At 42.2% G+C, this 12,904-nt stretch overlaps 1 protein-coding gene across 1 annotated transcript; it reads left to right on the top strand.

Moving 5' to 3' along the window:
- LOC109713234 lies at positions 12,313–12,699 on the top strand. The gene has a single exon (XM_020237230.1). It carries the CDS (start codon positions 12,313–12,315, stop codon positions 12,697–12,699), a length of 387 nt encoding a protein of 128 aa, XP_020092819.1.

Genomic DNA, 12,904 nt, shown 5'->3' with positions numbered 1-12,904 from the left:
GAATAAATTATCTGGAGCAGTGCTGTGCGTACACCTAACTCCCTATATCTATAGATATATTAATTTTTCAGTTCTGCTGTGCCCTACGTGGCGCCTCCTCGGCGCCCCCCCTCTACCGTTCTCTTCCGCGCTCGGTACGCGTGGGTGCTCCGAAGGGCTACGTGTCGTCCTACCCGCGTCTCCCGAAACCTGTCTCCCCAAGCCCTCTCTCCCGATCCCTTCTCTCCCGATCCCTCTCTCACGAAGCCAAGCCCTCGCAGGTGCCGCAGGATGTGGGGCGTTGTCGCTCACCCCGTACGTGCGGGCGCACCGTGTGGCAGGAGCCCTAGCTTTGCCGGTGTGCACCGTGTCCCAACTCCTCTCTTTGCGGTGGGCATCGTCGTACTCCTCCGCACGTGCGCCGTACCCGCCTCCCCTCTCTTTGCAATGTCCAACGTCGTCCTTCTCCCCACCACCGCCAGATATGGGCTACCTGATGGGCGTAAGGTTTATGGTATGTAATTATTCACCCTACCCTACAATCTAACACCCCTCCCTTTCCCTGTCCGGGCTTCACCCCTTTCTTCTGCGTGGCCGCCCGATATGGGTTCCCTCAGGCCCGTAGTGTCCCCTCGCCTGTGATTGGCGCTCTCCCACTCTCTGATCTACTCCGCCGCCCTTCTCTCTCCTCACGTGGTGGTACGGTTGGGCCCCCAGGGAAGCCTGCCCCACTCCCCCGCATCCCCATCTCCTTCTTACTCCCCAGTTGCAGCAGGGACCTATAAATACTCATGCATCTATGTGGAGGTGCCGCGGGTTGGTTGCCTTCATTTCTAAGATTTGGCCTTTTGGTTCCCTATACTCTACCTCCGTTTACTATTCTTGCTTTAGATTCCATCGGCCACCTACCTCTACTGGGCCCTCTTATAATACTTGTTGTACTCTGAGGTGGCTGGCTTATTCCTGAGGTTTGGACAATTGAATTTGTTAAATTTTTTATACGGAGTTTCGAGTGGCTGATGTCAGTGCTTTGCCTTTTACCTCCTAGGTTCTCTACTGCTGTCCCCTGTTCCGGAGTAAGGCTTGAGGGCTCAAATTTATTAAATTCTTTATACAAAACTTGGGATGCCTGATGTCACTGATTTGGCTTTTCCCTCCTAGGTTGTGTGTTGCTGTGCCCTTTTAGGCGCCCGGCTCGCCTTGCCTATAATTGAACTTTTGTTCTCTAGGCTCTTTTTGGTGAGTGATGTCTGAGTCTACACACTCTAAATTACAATGAACATACGAAATTTTTTAAAGACTTGAGATCACTTTTGGTGTTTACTAAGGTCCCTGCGCATTCCTTTGTATTTAACCAATGCATTTTCAAAAACAAAAAAGGATCAGCCTATTCCCTATAAATTATGATATACATAATTCGGTGATTTCTTAACAAATGTTTTCTGAGGTCCCTGTGCCTGCTGATTTTTACAATTTATCTCTTCACACTTCTAAATTGTTTGCTTCATTCTCTCATTTCCCTTTTAACCACAATTGTCAGGATGTCGATTGTTCAACTCTATTTTAGTAAAATACTTGAAGGAATATGCCAGAAATTGGGTTTCCGTGTCCCTGATTGTGTTGCCACAGCCGGTGCTGAAGGCTGGTTCGTTGCATATATAGATCTTCCTATCGCACGCAACGGGGCGATTGTCGAAATCGCCCGCTGATGGGGTGCTGCTTCCCCTGATTTTCTTCTAGCTAAGGATGATTCAGCTCGCGTGGCTATCCAGCGAATGAAGTGTGAGCTCGATCTTCACATGAAAGATATAAATTATGACGACTGCATAATGTATAAAAGCATGTACGACAATGTTACCGTTCAGTTTAATGACTTCCATGGACAGTTAAATAAATTGAAGCGCGAACACAGTGTTCTCAGGGATTGTTACGCTTCATTTGTTGCCGAAAGAATTAGGTATATAGATGAGAACCAAAAACTGAGCCGTACAATTGCCGAATACCGCGCGACCATCGATCGCCTTCGCGCGGGCCGTGCTGCTATGGCGACTGACTCCTCTGAATCAGGGTCGGCTTCTTAGCCCTGTGCTCCTCCCTTGGTCTTCATATTGTACTTCAGGCTTGCACCTACTTCTTGCTGCTGCTACCTACCTCCGTGCCATTTTGGCTTTCCTTATGTGCCTAGGGGTTTCCTCAGCTCTTTTTGTACTCCGGGGTTGATGGCCTTAACTTATAATGCTTTGCTTTGCCCTTATTTGTAAAATAGACTATGTACTATAAGCTAGACTTTGTTGCTTTAGTTTATGCGTACTTGCTGCTGCTGCCTTCCTCCATACCCTTTTTGTTCTCCTTGCGTGCCTAGGGGTTTCCTCAGCTCTTTTTGTACTCCAGGGTTGATGGCCATAACTTATAATGCTTTACTTTTGTTACCATATATATTACATACCATATATATATTATATATGTTACCATATATAATATATATATATTACCATTTATGTTATATATATTACTATGTATATTACTTTCTTATTAGGATAGTATTATTTATTTCTTTGTATAACAGGATACAATCCTGTACTTCCATGTAAAGCTTTTTCCTCTCTCTATATAAGAGAATGGATTTAGATGAATAAGATACAGAAAATTTCTCAATTCTCGTGTTTCAACTTTGTCCTTATTTGTAAAATAGACTATGTACTATAAACTAGCCTTTGTTGCTTTAGTTCATGCATACTTTTGGCCTTAAAATACGCCGTGTGCTTGGGAATCCCTCTATTTGGTTTTATGTTTTCATTTGTCCTCTAAAAGTTTGGAGTTCTTCTAAAACTGCATGGAGTTTTCAATAGCTTTAATTTTGTTGCTCCACCTCAACATTCGTAAAGAGTTTCTGGTTACGTTCTTTTCTACCGTTCGCCTTGGAGTTTCAAACTTTTTTACTCCCTGAAATTTAGACTCTGGTTTCGTTGCAAGGTTTAAAATCATGCCCTTAGTTACTAACGATAAAAAAAAGTTTTTACCAAAAGTTTTCTATGTTCTTCTATATCTGTTTATCCACTACAAGTTTGTCCATGAAATATGCATTTTCGTGGGTTCATTTATACTTTTTGCCGATTGGTTCTATCTGCCTCTATGATATGTCATGCTTTTTAAAACATGCATAAGCTCCGCGGTTTGATTAATTTGAGCTGTTTGATTAATTCCTGTACACTGCCTCAACGATTCTACATACACAACCGTTTTGGGATTCATGAATCTGAATTCTAGCAAACTATCGGCGAGGTTCAGTTTGTGGAATATTGGATGTCATTATGCTCCTAGCCCTCATCCGAGAAAAAAAAAGTGGCAAGCTAGCCTTTACAGTTGATTCTGTTTTTCTACTTTGTCCTCTTCAATGTGCTGAAATTTGCAATGTGACATTAAATGCTTTTACTTTATACCTTTGTGCTTTGGCTTACTATCATTCACAATCAGATTTTGCCAGAGTGTTTAAGAATTCAATTTGTTGAATCCTTAATGCGGCATGTGTTGATTTAGTCCTGCATATGTTGAGTTCGGGTTGCCGTGGCTTTCGTTGATTTTTCCAGCTTTTGGGTTACTTTGCTTTCCTTGCTTTTAGTTCAGGCCTTCTATTTTTAAAAGTTTCACTTGATTCCTTTTTGTCCTATGCTATGATGACCTTCCCTTTGAATGTGAATTACTTGCAATAGTTGAGGATGCGCTGGGCCTTCTTGCTTGATGGTTGAATTATTTAAGATGTCCTACTACTCCACTGGTCCTGAACGTGCTTTCTGTGGCTTGCTTCATAGCTAACCAGCTGAGCTGCTTCTTCACTGGTAAAAAGGGGACTTTGGATGGCCTTTTCCCTAGGCAACCTGTTCCTCTTATTTTGGCTGAGAATACTTTCGGTATACATTTCGGTTGTGACTCGATCCCCGGTGCTAAGTGCCCAGCGTTCAGCGCGCCAATCTAATGATGTTCAATAATCGGGGGGAGTCTGAGCAAAATATATTTATTTTCGCTATTCGGTTTTCCTTAGTTGCCTTCTATATATATATATATGAATGGTTTTATCCCATTTCTATTATGATTCGATTACGTATGTCAAAATCCCATTTACAAGTGGTTTAAAATTTTTAAAGATTGTGCGTTCGGTCTTATGTATATTAACATTTTACCTTGATTTGTTTGGGCTTCAGCATCGTTCTCTTCCGTAGTCTTTTCTTGGGATTTGTTTTCTTTGCCATTGGGAGGTTCTGGGCTTGCGTTGTCCTCATTGGTTTAATGTGTTATCATAAGTTCTACGAAAATTTTCATCCATAATTTCTTTTCTCGGATTTTCGGTCAGTATTGACACTGTTCATTTCCTGTTTTTCATCTACGCAAATTGGTCCCCGTTTTTTTTTCCTTGGAATACTCAGCTTGGTTTTGGAACTGTATTAACTTGACCTCTCTTATCCCATGCTATGATAACTGGCCTCTTTAATGTTGGATCGTTGCGATAATTAAGGCTTGCGCCGTTGCGAGTGCGCCGGGTGTTCTAGGCTGATGATGGGAGCATTTTGGAAGGCTTACTTCGTAGGCAGCCAGTTGCCCTTATTCACTCCAGGAATTTTTCGGGTGTGCATGTGGGTTCTAAGTCAGTGAGCTGTACTAATCTGGTAGCCTTCGTTGTTGGTTGGGTAATATCACGATGGCCATATGAGTCTGAGCAAACTATATCTATTTTCGCTCTTCATTCCCTCCCTTTTTTTATTTACTCTTTTCCCCAAGATTCTTAGCTTTCAATTTATTCTTCGTTTTGTATTAGCCTTTTTTACATTGGGTTTTGGGTGTATTTTATATGTACTTATTTTTCCCTCAAGACTTCACCTCCGCCTCTTTTGTTCCACACCATGGCGTCCTACTCCTTGGAAACCCTCGAGTTTTGTTGCAGGTTATGGAGAGTTCGAGGATTTGAGCTGGTGTTGCTGTCTGTCCTCCCATAATTCAAGGATATTGCTAAAATAGAAAGCGATATGCTGGATTAGATGACGGTGGGACGTACTGGCATCTGCACGGGCTCCCCTCTACTGTCAAATTTATTGTTTGTTTAAAAACTGTTTAAGTAAATAGTTCGCTTTACCCAATAAATTCCTCAAATTCTTTAGTTTGAAATTAGGTTAACTGTATGTATGCAATGTATTAGATGGCTTTCCCTAACAATTAAGCTGATTTCTCGCTGTCCCATTCTTAGATTTCAACTAGGTATTTTCCCGAAATTACTTTACACATTTTTACCCCTCCTATTCATCTATGGTTATTCTTTTGTATATTTCGGGTTTGTGGTGATAAAAGATTGTAGAACGCAGCGGAAGTTTTCGGTTCGTACCTTTTTGCGGAAGCGATTCGCGCTAGAACGTGATGAGCCCGGATCATAGAGGTTGGTTAACGTGTCCTTGGATCGTCCTTGAAAATCTTCTTGCGCTCCGAACTCGTGGTGGATCGAACTACAAACGAGCACGATCGCAAATCCACCGTTCAAGTCCCTCTAGAATAATAGGTTAATGGAGGATGTGGTTTCTCTCTATTATTTTCTTATTCTCTCTCTTTTTCCGTTCTTTTTTGTACTTTGTGTATCGTTTCATGTGGGATCGCCCGTCTATTTATAAGGAATTCTAAGATCCTAATAGCGTTAGAGATAATGCCAAATCGGTTATTATTTGTTATCCTAATATGATTAGATTTATCTCTAATTAGCTTTCCAATTTGAAAGCGAGATTAATCCTAATCCAATTAGATAACATAATATCCGTCGGATCGAACCCGCTTATGGGCGTACCTGATTCGATTTAACCGAATGTCCCATTCTTAGATTTCAACTAGGTATTTTCCCGAAATTACTTTACACATTTTTACCCCTCCTATTCATCTATGGTTATTCTTTTGTATATTTCGGGTTTGTGGTGATAAAAGATCATACATGACGTTTTTATTGATCCGCTAAGTATCCGTTAATTTTCCTTCACTGATTTAGGTTTTTTTGTTGAATTCTTAATTTATACTTTGAAAAAGCTTCTTTTTCTTCCTATATTTTGCAGCATCAGCAGGTGCCATTTCAAATTTCTTTTGGGATAAGACTTGCCCGGGGATTATACCGCTCACATTAACTATCGCAGCCTTCAAGGAACTGCTCGAGAATTATACAGTTCATTATAGGCGCACTCGCTTGCTGCCAGAGCACCAATGCCGCACTTATTTAGTGCCAAAAAAATTAACAAAGGCATGGGAATTATTCAGTGTTTGAAATAATGAATCCATAATCTAAATATAAAATTGATTAATTATGCAAATATACATTTCTTTCTATAATAAAATCTGTACAGAAGAAATAACTTTTTCTTTAATTTAAATTTGTGAATTAATTACCTAATTATTAAATTAATTATTAAATCAGTTAGTTATGAAAATAAAAAACTAATTTTGTAATCAAATGTAAATTGCACAACTGTCTAATTTTGTAATCAAATGTAAATTGCACAACTGTGCAGTATATTTTTTAATAATTCTTAATATGTAAATTTTATTTTTCAGTTTTTCTTTTATTGTTTAATGGGTAGTATCTAATAAAGTAATCTTTTAATATTGTTGGGAAATACTAATTTTCAAAAGTGGCGCACATGTTAAGTTTAACCAGACTATAAACCCAAGAATGGTCAAGGGAATCATACCTTTTTTGTAAATTGGCAATTTGATGCACGAAAATATAATTTTTTATAAGTATTTTGTGCAGATACTTATGATGTACACACAATGCAGATTATGCATTTGAGTTTCTCATTCCTCAAAGCAATCTTATCTGTTTATTGAATCCTTCTTTTAATTTTTTTTCATCGGTGCTTGCTGCCAAGGAAGGGGTTACACGATTTTGTTAGGCAAAATTTGCGAAGATAGTAGAATTATTTGGTGTTGAAAAGCAGCTACTTAGTTAGCATACAGATAATTGTAACTTATAGTTTCCTAATTCTATTTTGTAGAAACGGACGTACTGTACAGTTTGCCAATCACAAATATATAGAGTTTGTTCAATCATGTAATATATGTGCTGCAACATATTGAAGTGTAACCTTGGTACGAACCTTAACTATCAGATTTGTTAGGTTACATCCCAATATGTTGTAGCACACTGTATTGCATTCATATAATTTACCATTAGCTACCATTATATGCATCAATTTGAAACCATTACTCTTAGACATAGAGGCGACCTAGTCGCTTCGGTAAGCACAACCTACCTCAATTCGCACTCCGATTGCTTGTAGTCACTTGCAATCAGCCTCCCGCAGCACCCGCGGCCCGGTTCAGCCCGAACTCTCACGCGACCACCCGAACGGCCACCAATCCACGATCTGGAAATAAAAGGTCTACGGTTTTGTACTACGGTGCTCCGGATCCGTTCTCGTGATTTTTAGACATCGTCTCGGCCCTACAGGCGGTAATGAAGCCAAAACGTCCGTTTCCTCAATATCTTTACGTAGACACTTCGTTTCAACGAACCGAGCACACCAACGCGTCGGAAATACCCCCAATTAGATTTTCAAGAGGTCAATTTACCTCGAAAACACCCTAGGGCAAAAGCCCCAAAATCTATGCACTAACAATGCCATAATAGAATTTCTCTTAGATTGATCTTATCTCTAAGCAAAAGCTAGCTTAGAATCATCTAGGAAGCTCTCTAATCTCATTTTCAACCCATTCGAAACATCCCTAGGGCATCTAGGGCTAACCCTAGAAGTTCACCATGAGAGGGCTTGAAGCATCCATGGATTTCATGGTGTTCAAGGCTCAACTATGCTTCTAAACATGAGAGAAGCTCAAAACCTTAAATTCTATGGTGGAAATCCAAACCTTAGATGAGATTTTACATTAAAACTCACCTTAGCCCAAGCTATCCCCAAGATTTTTCTTGTTGGAGAGCTTCTTGATCCTCTAAACCTCAAAATCCACCTTCAAATCTCCTCCTTTCCCACCTTGAGAGGGAGTTTCTAGAGAGAGAGAGGAAAAGAAATGAGAGGTGAGGGAATTTTCCCAGCTGCTTTGAAGGGGAGAGGGGTTTGGGTCAATATAGGTTGCAACAATAGCAACTAAGCCCCCTAAAATCCCATATTTGCAGCAGACTCATTTTTGCTGCCAGACCCAAAGTGTACCGGTACACTTTGGGCTGTCACCGGTTACACGATCGCGTATGACCAAACCCGAGAGCTGCTGTTCGGATTTTTCAGAAGTGTACCGATACACTTTCGTATCTGTACCGGTACACTTTCCTAGACTTAGCCAAATTTTCAACATTTTCAGCTTTCTTCTCCGTTTTCGCTCGTTTTCGCTCGTTAGGCCTTTGATTCATTTCAAATCGAACCGGAACTCCCAAACATGTTTTCGAGCGCGTTCAAACCATCTTTTCATCCACGCTTTGCTAGTTTTTGGCAAAGGTCCAATTATAGCTTTTCGGGCTCCGTTTTCACGCCCTACGCACCCCGAAGCACCCGAATGCTCCCGAACTTTATCGGGACGATCCAAATGGCTTTCCAAGCTAACATACCTTGTAATTTCATAACTTAGAAGTTCGGTATGTTACATTCTCCTCCCCTTAAAAGAATTTCGTCCACGAAATTCAAACCACACCTCAACTCGACTTACCGAGCTATTGAGGGTACCCATGCACTTTTCCACTCTTTGAACCAATTCCAAGGCCCACTACATAGGATGTGAGACCAAATTCACTCACATTTGCCCAATATAACTCCAAAAGTGCATTACACACTCAATTGGGGAATTCACTCCGATTTGATCACCGGCATTGCATAGAAGCTATATCGTTGGTGCATCGGCCAATCGCGAGTGCTCTAATCCCAATTGGACTTTTGCTCTACTACGAGGTGGCACACTCCGGCACCTTACCAATTTCAACCCTCAATTCCGCGTGGCTATCCATTATCCAAGTGTCTCCTAGAGACCACTTTACCTTCCCCTTGATTGCCACGACCATCATTAATTCGTTCTCGCAACAAACTCACACGAACACTCCGTTCGTGAATCTAATCACCACTCATCAACAGAGTTATTAGCGATACTGTTTACGTTGGTTTCCACGGGTGGACTAAAGACCACCAATACTACGAAGGCCTACTGCCTAGCCTGTCTCGATACACGCAACGTCTCTCGCTCGCAAGCGCAGACCCAATCACAGCCGGACGAAATTCTCACTTGGGAATTCGTACACACTCCAACCAGGAGCAACCATGACCCCAAACCACGTCAAATCCTCGGGTTGGGTCATTACACACACGGTGCATCATGAATCTCATGCGCTAATACGTGGCATTCCACGTTCCCGGGTCTAAGCTCGGACTACCGTCCTGACCAAAACTCTGCCCTACCCGTAGGTACCGGGCCGCTATCACTCACAGCTGACTGCGCCTGCCCGAAGGGCCCAAGCTCCACAGTCCACAAGTGGTCCAGGCACGGGTCATCCCCAAGCAACACCCGCCAACGTCGTCCTACACGACATGCTCATCTGAACAATACACATCACTATCGGCTCCTAAGCACGTAGTGCGAGCCACCAGCCCTACGAGTGATCCATGGCCCGCTTCACACCCAGCAATGCTCAAGTGCTACTGCCAACACACTCACTCGGCTGAATCAAAACCGCACTCTATGAGTATCTACGCTCAAGCGTCGTACGCTCAAGCGTCGTATGCTTCTACTGCACTATGTCCCACATTAGGCAATCTTGCCTAAGCGCACTGGCCACAAGCACGACTCGCCCACCTCACTTCGAGGTACTACTAGGCCAACGTGCCGGTACTTGGCCACCAACCAATCGCTTTCTCAATAGTGGTTCTACTTTCACTGTTCGATCTACCGGAACGACATCCGAAACTTCTCGGAGTACTTGGGTATCCTCACGTATCATAGCTCAACTCTCGCAATTTACTATCCATTGCCTTGAGAGTCGCTCCACCATCTCATCCTTACCAGGAGTCTCACTTCTTATCCAAGAATCATTACTAGCAGTTTGCTAGTGCTATTTGGCTCTCTACCTGCTCCAGCAGGCACTATACTCTCACCGCATACGCATGCTCGGGTATCTTTACGTACCCGCCTACTCGGTCCCTACTATGTAATGTATAATTAGTAGTAATTGACCATATGATAAATGGATGCTATGCATCAACTAACATCATGTAGAAGCATATGCTTGCTCAATTAACTCATACCTGCCCTGACGTCATCAGCAGCGGCAAGCTCCACAACTCGAGTCGCGTATCCATGGCCACTTGGCGCTCGCTGCGAATCGTCCGGTTTCATCGTCCTCAATGGCCGCTCTCCTGACCATGCCGCAGGTGGCACACCTGTCACGCCCCAGGACCGATACCAATTTGGGCCGGCCCGAGCACGTCGAACAGACGCCGAACGGACAGAGTTTTTCCTGACCGCCCAAGGCTCATCACCTGTACAATTTCGATCAAGGGAAGTGCGGATGCAGAAGCATACAAATCAGCTTACAAGAGAGTAAGCAACAGCCATGAGTGAAAGAAATAGGAAACTAAACATCTACACAAGTATCATGATTCATTTTGGATCACATACATGCCTTTAAACTTTACATTCTTTTCTTTCTTTTCTTTGCATATAAACATCTTCAAATACAAAAGATGATATAAGGGTAAATTACTAGCAAAAGTATAAAACTCCCGACTCGGGTAGTCATTGACTATGGAGCGATACCTTTTCCGCGGTCGCTCGCCGGCTCGCTCGGTCCCGGCTCTGTAGAAATAGTGGGGTGAGAACTACAACAAAGTTCCCAGTGGATTCGGCCCCAATCTCACCGACTTTTCTACTAGGTCTAACTCAGGCATAATAGAAAGAATAAGCAGATAAGTAACCAACTATACAAATGCAACTAATATGCCTGAACAATGCGATCAATAAAGATGCTCAATATAACTCATGAAGAATGCATGATCTTTGTTCTTTGTACTTTATTCTTTGTTCTTGTTCTTTCGTTCAATCTCAAGGCTAACCCGGGGGTATCGCCTCATTAACTCACCAACTCAAAGTCCACAATTGCGGGCCCTCAGCTTCCTCCTGCTAGGACCGTCCTCTGAGTAACTCAACCCAGTGATGACAAACTCCGGAGAGCATCGCCCGAGGGGGAGCGACCACCCTCGAGCAAGGACTTATAGCGAGTATGATCAATCCTTAACTCTAAGAATATTCAGTTCAATCTGTTCCTTAACTCTAAGAAGTTTATGCACAAATGACCCTTAGCTCTAAGGTTGAATGTCATTATGTCAATCTCATGTTCTTTGCATTCTTTATCTTTGACCATGTCAATACACTAACTCTAGTGTTCTTTGCCTCACATTAATTGCTAACTCTAGCCATTGTTCTTTATGACTTACTTGATGCTAACTCTAGCCTTCATTATTTAATGCCACACTTTTCTCTTTGATGTCATACACTAACTTTAGTGTTCTTTACTCTAGCTTTCATCGTTCTTTACCTTTACTAATGCCACTCGATCTATGTTTCATCGTATCACTATGTTCTTTACCTCAACTAGGTTTTCACTTTACATCTCATGCATACATAGGGTTCTTAGGTTTTCTATCATTACATAATGCAATTTGAACTCTCAAATGCAAACATTCACAACATTCTCATATTTAATCACCCTACTATGCATGCAACAATATATATATGTATGCTCAATGAGTGACACATTAGACATAGAAAGAAGTTCAAAGAGTTTGGAGAGCACCACCCACCTCGTAGGCTTCCTTAGGTGCTACGGTGATTTTCTTGGGATTTATAGACCTCTCATTCTTCACCTGTGGCAAAACGAAGCCAAATTAGGCCTTTTTGCCCATAGCCTTACATAGACTTTTCGTTTCGACGAACCGAGTGCACCAACGCGTTCGTTTGGTCCCCAATTAGATTTCTAAAGGGTCAATTTTACTTTGAAACCCTTACAAGCAAAAGCCCCAAATTTGGGTACCCTAGCTTTACATACACCAAAACCTAGGGTTTGATCTCTAAGATAAGCAAAAGAACTACCTGATTCAAGGTCTTGATCTCTAAACCCTAGGATTTGAGATCAAACCCTAGCTTTACATACACCAAACCCTAGGAATTCTGCGACTCCGTAGCTATTCTTAGAGATCAAAACCTAGGGTTTGATCTCAAGATCGTGATCCGGTATCTATTGTATCTGATCGGGACCCGAGATTCACATCACATTTTTGGAGGAGCTTGCAAGATGCATTGGGCACACGGCTCGACTTTAGTATGGCATTCCATTCTCAAAGTGACGGTCAATCGAAGAGGACTATTCAAATACTTAAGGTTTTGGAGCGCGTGGGCGCGGTGGCTTACAGAGTAGCATTACCACCGAAGCTTGCGAGGGTGCATGACGTGTTTCATGTATCCAATCTCCGCAAGTATGTTCATGATCCAGAGCATATTCTCTCGTATGTACCGATGGAGCTTCAAGAGGATATGACTTACGAGGAGTTCCCGGCGTATGTCATTAATCGGAAGGTGAGAAAACTACGGAACCGTGAAATTTCGTATGTTAAAGTCCGTTGGTGCGAGCATGGCGATCGGGAAGCTACTTGGGAGCTCGAGAGCTCAATGAGAGAGCATTATCCCCATCTCTTCGAGAATCTGGATTGAGGTATGAATCTAGATTTCAATTAAGTAGTTTCGCGGACGAAACTAATTTTAAGGGGTGGAGAATGTAACATATTGAAACTCGATAGCAATTATCGAACTTTAACCAAATTGGTTAAAGTGTCGAGAGAAATGGTTGGATAAATTCCATTTAGAATTCCAACTGGGTTGGAAGGGCTAAAGATGAGTTTAAAAGAGTTAGAAAGGT

This window comes from Ananas comosus, linkage group 7 (genome assembly GCF_001540865.1).
Source record: "Ananas comosus cultivar F153 linkage group 7, ASM154086v1, whole genome shotgun sequence".
Classification (NCBI taxonomy): domain Eukaryota; kingdom Viridiplantae; phylum Streptophyta; class Magnoliopsida; order Poales; family Bromeliaceae; genus Ananas; species Ananas comosus.
This window is presented reverse-complemented; position numbering and strand designations above follow the sequence as displayed.